This window comes from Equus caballus, chromosome 29 (assembly GCF_041296265.1).
Source record: "Equus caballus isolate H_3958 breed thoroughbred chromosome 29, TB-T2T, whole genome shotgun sequence".
Taxonomy (NCBI): Eukaryota; Metazoa; Chordata; class Mammalia; order Perissodactyla; family Equidae; genus Equus; species Equus caballus.
The window spans coordinates 17,269,172-17,282,956 of NC_091712.1; the positions used below are offsets into that span (position 1 = coordinate 17,269,172).

General features: G+C 34.8%; 1 protein-coding gene across 1 annotated transcript in view; it reads left to right on the forward strand.

The window, feature by feature from the left end:
- The window catches only part of KIF5B (kinesin family member 5B), a 43,288-nt gene that overhangs the window by 19,688 nt on the left and 9,815 nt on the right, over positions 1-13,785 (forward strand). The window contains exons 8-19 of the mRNA XM_023632229.2: positions 126-250; positions 1,138-1,242; positions 1,562-1,707; positions 2,398-2,546; positions 2,989-3,182; positions 4,253-4,321; positions 6,413-6,619; positions 7,117-7,260; positions 11,231-11,419; positions 12,050-12,167; positions 12,722-12,783; positions 12,881-12,990. Coding sequence (XP_023487997.1) covers positions 126-250; positions 1,138-1,242; positions 1,562-1,707; positions 2,398-2,546; positions 2,989-3,182; positions 4,253-4,321; positions 6,413-6,619; positions 7,117-7,260; positions 11,231-11,419; positions 12,050-12,167; positions 12,722-12,783; positions 12,881-12,990 — 1,618 coding nt within the window. The remainder of the gene's footprint in view (positions 1-125; positions 251-1,137; positions 1,243-1,561; positions 1,708-2,397; positions 2,547-2,988; positions 3,183-4,252; positions 4,322-6,412; positions 6,620-7,116; positions 7,261-11,230; positions 11,420-12,049; positions 12,168-12,721; positions 12,784-12,880; positions 12,991-13,785) is intronic.

Sequence of the window (13,785 nt, forward strand, 5' to 3'; positions counted from 1 at the left end):
AGTGTGTGATGCCTTTTTATGTCCTAAAAGAAAGAAATGCATTTCTCTTTTCAAAAGAAAAAAAAGAAAGAAATCATTAGTAAGAGCCATGTTTGCTTATAGTTGTTTGTGTAATTTCATTGCAGATATGAATGAACATAGCTCTAGGAGTCACAGTATATTTCTTATTAATGTAAAACAAGAGAACACACAAACGGAACAGAAGCTGAGTGGAAAACTTTATCTGGTTGATTTAGCTGGTAGTGAAAAGGTAAAATGTTTATATTCTGATAGATATTTAAGCATTTTTATAAACTCTAGCTTGAGTTTGGACTTACACATTAGTCATTGATACATCCTGAAGACTTTTATGAAATTGGATTTGGTAATATTTTTGAGAATTAACGAGCAGTGTTGTCAGTGCTTTATGATTATTTAAACTGAGTAATCAGTTCCGAATTATTGTTATTTGGGACATAGTTGGGCCAATTCAGCTAACAGGGATTACCTTTGATTTAAGATGTATGTTTTTATTGAGAACTTGTTTGGCATGTGTCATTATGAATTTTACTAGGTCTCCTTGTCCTAATTTTTGGTATATGTTTTATCCATATTGGCAATAGGTTCCCTATGAAAACTTTCTAGTTTGGTTGTATTTCTTTCCTTTGGATGATTATTTCATTATTACAGTCCTTTACAATCTGATTCTCTTTATCTCAAAATCAAAATAAGTTCAAATGTTTTAATATTGAACCTCTGTGACTATTTGTGCTGTTCTGCTAATTTTGTTTCTTATTAGAATGACACACCTATTCCCTTCAACTCAAAAGTCTTAGATGCATCCTTCAAAGCCTGTCTCTAATTTTGTGAATTCTGAGAAGCTCTTTAGCCAACTTTGCTACCATGTTGCTATCCTATCTTTAACGTATGTATTTTACATTTTTTAAAAAGAAGCAAGTTTGCTTAAATATTTAAATTCCATCTTTGTTTTCCAAAAGTTACATCATCAACATTATGCTTTAGCAAATTTTGAAAGGTTCCTTTTTTCTAATGTAGTAAAGAAGACTAACAAATTAGTAAAGTACAAATGTAAACGTGGCAAAGAAAATCATCTTCAACTTGTAATTTTGTTTCATTCTTTTGAAATCGTATGTATAGGTGAGTAAAACTGGAGCTGAAGGTGCTGTGCTGGATGAAGCTAAGAACATCAACAAGTCGCTTTCTGCTCTTGGAAATGTCATTTCTGCTTTGGCTGAGGGTAGTGTGAGTATATATGTCTTGTCCTTTCCTGTTGTTATCTTGTGGGGAATTACTTAAATACAGATGTGTGGATATGTATGCATGGATGTGTGAGAGAGTGAGTGAGGGAGAGAGATTGACTACATTTAAATCAGTATGTGTGAATTAGTTGTCTTTTAGAAAATTTATAGTGTTAGTGTATATGTTGTAGTTCCCATTTTAATATAAGTAGTTAAAGTAACTGAAATCACTTTGTAATTTATTTAAAGTAGTATATATAATATGCTTTATTATTTAGAAATCCATTGGTCTTCTGTGCTTTTCTGTTTGTTTTTGTATGTAGACGTATGTTCCCTATCGAGATAGTAAAATGACAAGAATCCTTCAAGATTCATTAGGTGGGAACTGTAGAACCACTATTGTAATTTGCTGCTCCCCATCATCGTACAATGAATCTGAAACAAAATCTACGCTCCTGTTTGGTCAAAGGTTTGTTTTTAAAAAAATGCGAAGTCTAAAACAGGCCTTTTGTTTATTAAGTTTAGGAAAATATCAGTTAGATATTATTCAAATTAGTGCATATTGTTAGTGCACTAATACAGCTTTTTAATTGAGAGATAAAGCAAGGTCCATTTTTTAGGCTGCTTGGGTTTGAATTATGTTTATTGCACGTTAAAGTCAAATGTTAACTTTAGTCACATTTATATGAGAAGCTTTAATTCAGCATTAAAGAAAAGAAACATTTGAATGAGATAATAAAGTCCTGACAAATAGAATCCTATGTTAAGCCTGGTGACATTTGTGACAGCTTCAAATAGTGAGATAACCATATATGAGATGGTTAGCCTAGGAAAATCAATAACGATAACTTTTAGACCTTCAACAATAATTTTTTTTCTTAGTTTGGCCTTCCAAATGAATTGGAAAAATATAGGCCCCTGTTTTTTACCTCATCAGGTTGTTGATTTTTTTTTAAGCTATTCACAGATGTAGGGGCTGACCCAAACCTATTTGGGTTGTGAATAAGCACTAAGCCAGTTATAACTTAGTATTTAGTCAGATAACTGGACAGGAATAAATTACGTAACCATATAAACATAGATTACATAGGGATATAAATACCAGTTGAAAATCATTTCAGTCACATTCTTTTTTCCTCCAATTACTTACTTCTCTTAGGGCCAAAACAATTAAGAACACAGTTTGTGTCAATGTAGAGTTGACTGCAGAACAGTGGAAAAAGAAGTATGAAAGAGAAAAAGAAAAAAATAAGACCTTGCGGAATACCATTCAGTGGCTTGAAAATGAACTCAACAGATGGCGTAATGGTAATAACTTGAGTTTGTCATTTTCAGATTGTTGAATACAGATTTAGAGCTGTTTTATAAATTTGACATTCTCATGTGAGTATAAATAAGAAAAATAGATCATATTCATTTTCACTTTTTAGGCATTAGGGATTGTCAAATAAAAATGAATGAAATGTTTTACTTGAAGTTTTGATTTTACCTGAAATATTAAATAGGCACAAAGGCCAACTGGGAAGCCATAGCAGTCACAAGATGGCAAGGTGCCTAGATTAGAGTGGAAGCAATAGAAATTACAAGATTGGTGATTGAACTTAGAAGATGGGGTAGAGTCAGAGGTAATTCTAGCTTTTCAAATCTCAGGGACTGAGCTGATGAGTTGGTAAGAGTTGCTGAAATTGAATCAAAGTTAGAGTAGTTTTACAGGTGAGTTTTTATTAACCATTCTATTGTCTTATTTTAGGAGAGACAGTGCCTATTGATGAACAGTTTGACAAAGAGAAAGCCAACTTGGAAGCTTTCACAGTGGATAAGGATATTACTATTACCAATGATAAACCTGCAGCCACGATTGGAGTTACTGGAAACTTTACTGATGCTGAAAGAAGAAAGTGTGAAGAAGAAATTGCTAAATTGTACAAACAACTTGATGACAAGGTTGGTATTGTTCATGTTCTATTTTGTTTTAGAATATTTTTGACATGGGTATTTTTATTTACTAATTTCCATATTATGAGTTCTTGTGACCTATATACAGCTCCCTTGATATCTCTTAACCTATTGAAAATCATTACTTCCTTGATTTCTCTTTACCTTTTGAAAATCATTGTATTAGCAGAACATGTAGAATTAGAATTTTCATCTCTGTAGAAACTATGTAGGAGGCATATCCCTCTGCCCCCCTTTTTTTCCGTCTTAAAGAACTTCCTAAAGGACATTTGGTATTGGGTCTTCAGAAAGCCTTAATGAACTGGCCTCTTAGAATCAGGGATATGAGAACTCTAATAAAAGATAAGGCAAGAGATTAGATCGAGGGAACAGAACAGAGTGGAAATAGTATCTTCTGCTTTGATTATGTCAGTCTGTAGTGTGAAAAATGACAAATTATGAACTAAATAGAGAGGAAGGGAAAAAAGAGCAGGACGGGCCTGGTGGCAAAGTGGTTACGTTTGCGTGCTCCACTTCAGCGCCTTGGGGTTCGCAGGTTCAGATCCTGGGCACAGAGCTAGCACTGCTCATCAGGCCACGCTGTGGCGGCATCTCATAAGATAGAGGAAGATTGGCACACATGTTAGCTCAGCAACAATCTTCCTCAGGAAAAAAAAAAAAAGACTGGAAGAAAATAGTTCTGGTTTTGTTTTTGTCCTTTGTTTTTAGGTGGTATTTTTTATGTATTTTAAGCAAAGATGGCAGGTTTGACGTGGCTGCATGGCCATTATTTTCAATAATAGCTTTAAACATTATTTCTTAGCATTTAAAATATTTAATGACTAGCTTTCATGAACATAAACTTTGTTTCTTATTGGATGATAAATGTTACAATTGATAATTGAAAGAAATTCCATCTGTTTTCAACATTTTCTTAAGAAACAAGATCATAATAAGCTATGTTGAACTTGGAGAAACAGTTTTGAAATATTGGGGGTGGGTAGTTATCTTAAAATTTGTGTTAGGAAACAGAACCAGGTTGTGAGCTACTTGGTTAACATGTTACTTTAAAATTCTAGGATGAAGAAATTAATCAACAGAGCCAGTTGGTAGAGAAACTGAAGACACAAATGTTGGATCAGGAAGAGGTAAATTGAATACCTTTCATATTCCTTCCGGAAAAGCTTTATAGTTTGTCATTAGCATTTAAACATAAAAGATGAAGGAATCCACATAGCTCAGAATATACTAGAGTACTTTTTAAAAATTTTTGAATATGTCCATGCTTTACTATGGATGTCTTGTGACACTGATATATGCATTGAAGGAAAGATTGACTTCCTCTTAAGATTTTGGGTTTTTTAAAGTTTGAATTCTGTCTAACTAGAGTGGAGGGGATCACTTTTTAGTATTTATTCCTTAACACACATCTGTTGGACTTTCTAACACTGTCTTCTACTTCCCCTGCTTGAAGTACAGTGCTATTTTATCTCCTTATTCTCCTTAAAACATTTTTTATTGGCCCTTGGGAAAGACTTATACTGAGCTGGAGTAACCTTAGACTCCCCCTCCCTTAATGAGAAGTATTTCCACATGGAAATGAGGGAAAGGACATAAAAAGCACATGTTTTATTCTCCTTCATTTACTTAAACACACTAAAGGGTCTGAAGGGATTATTAAAGAGAAAATATTGGTTTCTGAATTGCATGACTTTATCTTTAATAATTGTATAATTTTGAGTATGGCTAACTGTGGGAATGAGAATGTCAGTGAATAGAATCATTTTTTACTCCTTCACCATTTCTACCCTCTTGTAACCTGTTGTTCATTTCTGCCATCTTTACATTCATCTTAGTTCTTCCAAGTTTCTCCTCTCTAGTTTGTCACCTAGTTTGGTCCTTCATTTTATCTCACCTGGTAGAGCAGGGGGATGATTCAAAAATGGTCTTTCCTTTAAGGTTTGTTTTGGGGATGGGCCAAAGACTGTATAGCTTCAATAAGAAAGAGTTATCCAGGGGCTGGCCTGGTGACGTAGTGGTTAAGCTTGTGCACTCCACTTCAGCCCAGGGTTGTCAGATTCCGATCCCAGGCCCGGACGTAGTACCACTCGTCAAGCCTTGCTGTGGCAACATTCCACATAAAATAGAGGAAGATTGGCACAGATGTTAGCTCAGCAACAATCTTCCTCACAAAGAAAACAAAAAAGAGAGATCTATCATCAGTCAAATTAGTCCTGGTCATATCATCTTTATCCTTATTCCAACTATAACATTGTTTCTCAAAGGGTACTAGTAGCGTTTGCATAATTCTTCATTATATTGTTCTGTCCTGTGCTTGGAGGACATTTAGCATCCCTGGCCCCTACTTCTAAGTGCCATTAATGTTCTGCCCGATTATTAATACTCGCACATCTTTTCAGATGCCCCAACTTAAGAGTTACTGTCCCTGAATGATTGCAGTATCCTCCTAACTAGTCTCTTGGCTTCTCTAGCTAAAATTTTATATGCTGATACCAAGTTTTCCTGAGCATAGCTCAAATGCCATCCCATCCTGACCAAAGAAAATCTTAACGTTTTTGTGTAGGGTGGGGGGGGTGAGGCAGATTCCCCCTGAGCTAACATCTGTTCCAGTCTTCCTCTTTTTGTATGTGAGCCACTGCCACAGCTTGACCACTGATGAGTGGTATAGTTCTGTGCCTGGGAACTGAACCCAGGCTACCAAAGCAGAGCATGCCGAACTTAACCACTAGGCCAAGAAAATCTAAACTTTTAAGCATATCTTCTAAACATGTACTAATTTCTTTTTCTATGCACACTGTTTATGAACCTAGAATGCCTTTTTCTTTCTGTTAACATTAATTTGCAGATGACTAAAATCTATCTATCCTAGCCACCTTCTCCATAAATACCCTACAAAAGTATCCCCCTATACTACCAAACACTTTGTCTATGTCCTGTCCCTCCTTTATGGCTCTTATATTCATTCCATCTTGTAATTTGTTTATGTACCTGTCTGTCTTCTGTTCGATTCCTCAAAGGCAAAGGCGTTACTTGATTTCCTTTGTCTCCCGCAGTGCCTGTACATAGTAGGCATTCAGTGAATCTGTTGAATTAATGTTAACCACACTTACTGGCGTCCGCATTTAATTCCCTTTGTGTTTAGCAAATGGTAAAGCAATTAGACTTTTTGAAACCTGTATACTTTTGGCAAAAATGGGTGTTTTACTCTTTTCGTGTAGCTTCTGGCATCTACTAGAAGGGATCAAGATAATATGCAAGCTGAGCTGAATCGCCTGCAGGCAGAAAATGATGCCTCCAAAGAAGAAGTGAAAGAAGTTTTACAAGCCTTAGAGGAACTTGCTGTCAATTATGATCAGAAGTCTCAGGAAGTTGAAGACAAAACTAAGGAATATGAATTGCTTAGTGATGAACTGAATCAAAAATCAGTAGGATATAGTTTTGTTTTCCTTCTTAAGGCTTTAGTACAAGCATTCATCATTGAAAAATTACTGAAGTATACAGAAAGTAGATAAAACATGCCAACCATCTAGAAAACTGTCAGTTTTATTCTAACATTAATTTGTTCAGATTCAGTTTCCAAAAATAACCCATACTCTGGTAATAAGCAAAAATCACATCTGATTAATTTGGAAGTTACCCATTTCTAGACAGAAAGTATTACCCAATCTCAAAGATTAGGGAAATAATAAAAACTACCCGCTCTTAATAGAGTACGATACGGCTACTTAACATAGTCTGTCAAGTCTAAAATACTTTTTAAAGTTTGAGCTGGGAGCTATCCCAGAACTCAGTAGAAGTTTGAGAAAATGAAAGCAGAAAATAATGGTTTTGCGACTTCTAGATGAAAACTTGAAATACCTGTCAATATTTAATTTGTTCATTTAATAGATTTAACTGTACCTTTTGTTTTTGGTTCTATTAGGCAACTTTAGCAAGTATAGATGCTGAGCTTCAGAAACTTAAGGAAATGACCAACCACCAGAAAAAACGAGCAGCAGAGATGATGGCATCTTTACTAAAAGACCTTGCAGAAATAGGAATTGCTGTAGGAAATAATGATGTAAAGGTAAATATAATACCCCAAATATTATGACGTGTACATAACTCATACTTTTGTTTACTGTTTATTTTTTACAAAGTCCTTTTCATACCCATTATCTCATCATCACAATAATCATGTGTAGTAGATAGTATTAACTTCATTTTAACTAGATGAGAGAAAGAGGAGAATAAGGGGTACTCAATAGACATAGTAAGTAGCATTTATTTGGACCCCATGTTTCGTTCTTTACTGCGTAAAGATTTTACAGTTAGAAACTATGTTAATAAATTTCCATACATAAAAGTATGTAATTGAAACAACAGTGAAGATTAGTTCTGTGGGTAAACTCATAAATGAATTGGCCTGTAGTTGCTTTAAATGTTTAAAAAGACAAAAGATGAGTGCTGCTAATTAATTCTTTTTTAAAATTTTATTATGAAAAAATTCAAATATATGGCATTAGAGGGAATAGTATCATGACACCTCAGAGGAAGCAGTTATCAAAATTTTGCCACCCTTATTTTATCTGTGATTTTTTTCTAATAATCTTTTCCGGGATACTAATACTGGTTATAGGCAGTATTAGGCACTAGTATCAGCCCCTAGGCACATGGTAAAAAATTTTAAGGACCTGGTAGATTTTAAAACTTACACCAACAAAGCAAGCTAACACTCTCAACTGCAAAAACATGCACGTAACATGAAAGATTTGTATGTTGCAGTAGGTATTTGGACCTTACCTTTTTGATTAAAGCCTAATTATAGTAACAAAGAGAACAAACTTATACTTGGGTTTATAGTGAGAGCCTCCTAAGAAGCCCGGTTTATCAGGAACTAGAAATGAAATAAAAATTTTCAATATGGAGTGCACATTCCTTCTGTCAGTTGTTATTCAGAGCTGCTGTTTGTTGATGGAGGCAAGGATTCTTGTAACCATTCTCCAAATATTGTCATTTCTTACTGTTGGCTCTTTGTTGAAACAAAGTAAAGCTATTATTGTTAAGTACTGGGTGACCTCTTAACCATCAGTAGGAACAGTCTGCCCTGTCCCTGTTTATGGTGAAGTCATGTGAGATGTTAGAGCCATATAGGAATTTTCTGGGTGGAAAAGTAGATTTACTTCGTATCACTGAACACTAGAAAAGTGGTGGTCAAAATTTGCTTTGTAGATTTGCAAGTTCTTTTTAGAAAAATCTTTCCGTTTCATGTTCAAATAATCTTAAGTGAAAACGTGGTGAAGATGGAGAAAATAAAGAGTGCAGAAATGGCTTATGTTTAGTGGCAGAGTAGGTTCCCTGACTCCTAGACTGCTTTTTTCAGTACACCATTATAACATTTTGAAAACAAGTCAGCCTTGCAAATAGTTTCTTTTTTTAAAAAAATAAATCTATGGATTCCTCAATATTTTGGTTGTTTTCACATAATTCTTTTCCTGTTAGATCATCAGTAAGCACTGCTTGAGCTCCACTTAAATTGTTTTGTGTTTTTTCATTGCAGTTCATTCTTTGTGTTGTACAGTTCTGTGGATTTGACAAATGCGTAATATAGATCCACCAGTACATAGAGTACTTCCACTGCCCTAATGAAGCCTTTGTGCTTTATCTGTTCATCCCTCTCCCCTGAACCCTTAGCAACCACTGATCATTTACTGTTTCTGCAGTTTTGCCTTTTCCAAAATGTTATAAAGTTGAAATAATATAGTATATAGCCTTTTCAGACTGACTTCTTTCACTTAGCAAATATGCATTTAAGGTTCTTTTAAATCACTGAATAATATTCCATTGGATGGATGTACCACTTTGTTTATCCATTCACCTATTGAAGGATGTCTTGGTTCTTTCTGAGTTTTGACAATTACATACATTCATGTGCAGGCTTTTCTGTGAACATAAATTTTCAATTCAATTGGGTAAAAATATGTAGAAGCATCGTTGTTAGATTCTATGTTAAGACTATATTAACTTTATAAGAAACTGTCTTCCAAAGTGGCTGTAGCATTTTGCATTCCCATCAGCACTGAATGAGAGTTCCTGTTACTTCACATCCTCACCAGTATTTGGTGTCATCAGTTTCCTGGATTGAGCCATTCTAATAGATATGTACAGTGTCTCTTGCAGAGCAGAAGTTTTTAATTTTAACCCAAGTCCAATGTATCCATTTTTTCTTTCATGGAGTGTGTTTTTGGTGTATCTAAAAACTCATCTCCAAAACCAAGGTCATCTAGATTGTCTCCGGTTATCTTCTATGAAGTTTTTAGTTTTCATTTATATTTAGGTCTATGATCCATTTGGAGTTAATTTTTCTGAAAGGTATAAAGTCTCAGGATTCATTGTTCTACATGTGGATGGCCAGTTGTTCCAGCACAATTTGTTTAAAAGACTATTCTTTCTCCATTGAATTGCTTTTGCCACTTTGTCAGAGATAAATTGATTGTATCTGTGTGTTTCTATTTCTGGGCACTCTATTCTGTTCCAGTGACCTTTTTGTCTTTTCTTCTGCCAATACTATACCATCTTGATTATTGTAGCTTTATAATAAGTTTTGAAGTTGGGTTGTGTCAGTCTGCCAACTTTGCTCTTCTTCAGTACTGTGTTGGCTCTTCAGGGTCTTTTGCCTTCCTGTATAAACTTTAGAATTGTCTATATTCCCAAAATAACTTGCTGGGATTTTGATTGAGATTATATTAAATCTATAGATCAAGTTGGGAAGAACTGACGCGCTACCAATATTGAGTCTTCCTATCCATGAATATGAAATATCTCCATTTATTTAGTTTTTCATGGATTTCTTTCATCAGTGTTTTAATGTTTCTTTATATAAATCTTATACGTATCTCTTACATTTATATCTAAGTACGTTTTTTTCTTTTTGGCATTAATATAATTGTCACTGTCTTTTTAATTTCAAATTCCACTTGTTCGAGCTGATATATAAGAAAGTGGTTGACTTTTGTGTGTTAACCTGGTATCCTGCAGTGTTACTATAATGGATTATTAGTTCCAGGAGTTTTTTTTAACAATCATGTCATCTGCAAACAGTTTTATTTCCTCCTTCTCAAACTCCGCTTAATTTTGACAGTGATTCTTATACTGGAATTTTATAATGAAACCCAAAAGTTAGGAATGTACAGTGATCACAGTTCTCCTTGATGGGCTTCAAAGTCATTCTTTCCCTGACACCTAAAACATCATTATTTGTTTAGTTTTTTTTTTAATATTTTCTTTTTTTTTTTTTAAAGATTTTATTTTTGTCCTTTTTCTCCCCAAAGCCCCCCGGTACATAGTTGTATATTCTTTGTTGGGGGTCCTTCTAGTTGTGGCATGTGGGACGCCACCTCAGCATGGTTTGATGAGCAGCACCATGTCCGCGCCCAGGATTCGAACCAACAAAACACTGGGCCGCCTGCAGCGGAGCGCGCGAACTTAACCACTCGGCCACGGGGCTGGCCCCATGTTTAGTTTTAAACTAGACTTACACATGATTAACAATGAACTTACTGAAGAAGGCCTATGAAAAGGAGATCCTTTTTTTTAGGTTTACGTTCTTTTGCCTTTCCTTGTAGGTGTGTGTTAACTTCTAGAAAGGAAGGAAGGTAAAAATTAAGGTCTATTTTACTTGCCCTTTATTAAAAACAATGTTTAGTAAAAAATTCCAGACTTCCTATGAATATTGAGTATGTATTTAATTTTGTTATAAGATTTTAGAGTCTTAATTGGGTAAACACACACTGAACATTTTTCTCTTGAATTATTACTATGATTTATTACTTTTTTTTTGGTGAGGAAGATGGTCACCAAGCTAACATCTGTGCCAGTCTTCCTCTGTTTTGTGTATGGGATGCTGCCACTGAATGGCTTGATAAGTGGTAGGTAAGTCTGCGCCTAGGATCCAAACCTGCGAACCCCAGGCCACTGAAGTGGGCTGCACGAACTTAACCACTATGCCACCAGGCCAACCCCAATCTTGAATTTTTTTATTTCACTTTTTTTTACAGCAGCCCGAGGGAACTGGCATGATAGATGAAGAGTTCACTGTTGCAAGGCTCTACATTAGCAAAATGAAGTCAGAAGTAAAAACAATGGTAAAACGCTGCAAACAGTTAGAAAGCACACAGACTGAGAGCAACAAAAAGATGGAAGAAAATGAAAAGGAGTTAGCAGCCTGCCAGCTTCGCATCTCTCAAGTATGTGTTGCAGAACAAGGTTTCTTCACTTTTTTGAACAGCCGCATGTAAATTTTATTGTAGTAAGAGTTTTAAGGCAAATGAACTTCCATAGTTTGAGTTAATGACTAACGAGGTTAATTTGATCAGTTTTTCCTAGTCTAGCTGCAGTATAATAACATTAATGATTTAACAGGATTATATTTGCTAACATGTACTTGTTAAGTATAGAAGTTTACTAGAAATATGTGACTGTTGAAGACTCTGGAAGAATTCTCTGGTGGAGAGAACTGCAGAGCCAGTTTTCTGGCTTTAGCAACTGTGAGTAGATGAGGTCATTAACCAAGACAGGAATTGTAGGAGGGAAGAGGGTAACATCAGATGGAGATAACAGTAAGAATATCTCATTTTAGCCTTCAGTGCCTTATTTTTGGAAGTGTTAAAAACTATACAGCTGACTATTTCATTGATAAAATTCTTTTTCATTGCAAAATCTGGCCCCTGAACGTTTTAGGTTTAAATATCTTCTCCTTTAAATGTATTATGTGTTTAGCTCTATTGATAAAACTTGCTTACTTTCAAATAGTCTTAACAACAAACTGTGTGCGTGAGATTTTTTTCCCCTTCAACTCAGTACGTTTTTCCCAAAAGCATGAAGCCAAAATCAAGTCATTGACTGAATACCTTCAAAATGTGGAGCAAAAGAAGAGACAGCTGGAGGAATCTGTTGATTCCCTCAGTGAAGAACTAGTCCAGCTTCGAGCACAAGGTATTAGCTTCTAATTATTTATGAGTCTCATCTACATTATTTCATTCTTTATGTATAACTGTAGTAAACTGACATTCACACTGGTATAAGATAGTAGGAATATGGATAGCTTGCAATAGTAAACAAATAATATGCCCTTATTGTGGCTTTGAAATATTTTTGAAATTGTTTGAATGTGGAAGTGGCCAATTTGGGAATTTCCCATAAAGTTATGAAGTGGTGTATATACATACATAGACACACAGATCTATATAAATCTTGACATAGGGGACTTTTAGGAAGCAATCTCATTTCCCTACCATTCCCTAATGCCTCTATTCTGAGGTTAGGCTAGGAAAATAAAGGAAACCCTAATATCAACACAAATTAAGTATACTAGTCAACATGTCATTGAGCTTGGAGAACAAGATTTTTACTATGTGGCTTGTGGATAATTTAAAGTCAAGTACTGCTAAGAAACATAGCCCTCATATAAAATGCATTTGCCTCTTGGTTTATATGAAGAATTTTAAGGTTTATTTCATCTCTTCTGTTTTCTTTCCCTACACCAACAGAGAAGGTCCATGAAATGGAAAAGGAGCACTTAAATAAGGTTCAGACTGCAAATGAAGTTAAGGCAAGTTTGATATAACATTGGCTTCTAATGGCTTTAATCCATCCTTACTAATCTTTGTTAGTCTGACGTAACATCCTTTTCCCCCTCATACTTTTAGCAAGCCGTTGAACAGCAGATCCAAAGCCACAGAGAAACTCATCAAAAACAAATCAGTAGTTTGAGAGATGAAATTGAGGCGAAAGAAAAACTTATTACTGATCTTCAAGAGTAAGTATACTTTTCTTTTCCTCTAAGATATTAGAAATGAACTCAAAAAGATTGACTCTTTAGACAAGAGGAAATAAGCTATTGATAGATAATATGTCCTATTGGAAACCTGCATTTTTCAGTGAAATTATAATTATTTTTACTTAAAAAATAGAGAACCTTTTCATTTATGAGTATAACATCTAAGTTCCAAGTGGAATTTTTGAAAATTTTTCTTAGGTCTTTGATGTTAACCAATCAGTAAAGGGAAAAAAAATCCCCGTCTTCAACTATTATTGCATGTAGACACCACAGTCTCCTCCAAATCATTTTCTTAAATTCCTTTTTAAAAATATTCTTAACTGAGAAAAACTTTATTGGAAATTGTGAGTTAAAAAAAATTTTTTTTAAGTAGAGATTGTCGTCTTAGTTTATCTAGATGACATTTTCTCCTCTTCCATGTCGTATGCATGTAGCATAAAATTTATAGAAATTGGAAGTCTGCAACTAAATCGTGATTTGATTAGGAAGCAGAGGAGCCTAATAAAAAATGATGACAAAGTTTGTGACACGGGTCTTAAAGTTAATACCCGATGGATTTAGGGACAAGGAATCAGGGAGATGAAAGCTATAGAAGAAGAAAACCATGGTTTCAAACCAAAATATCAAAGTATTTTATGGCTGAAAGTAGCCAGGTCCTCCTCATCGCTCCCTCTGTAGGACAGGATAACAGAGGACGCCTGGGGTATTTGAATGGTGAGATTTAGAATTTAAGAGTTTGAAAAATTTTGACAGACAACTTTCAGAAAGTGATGA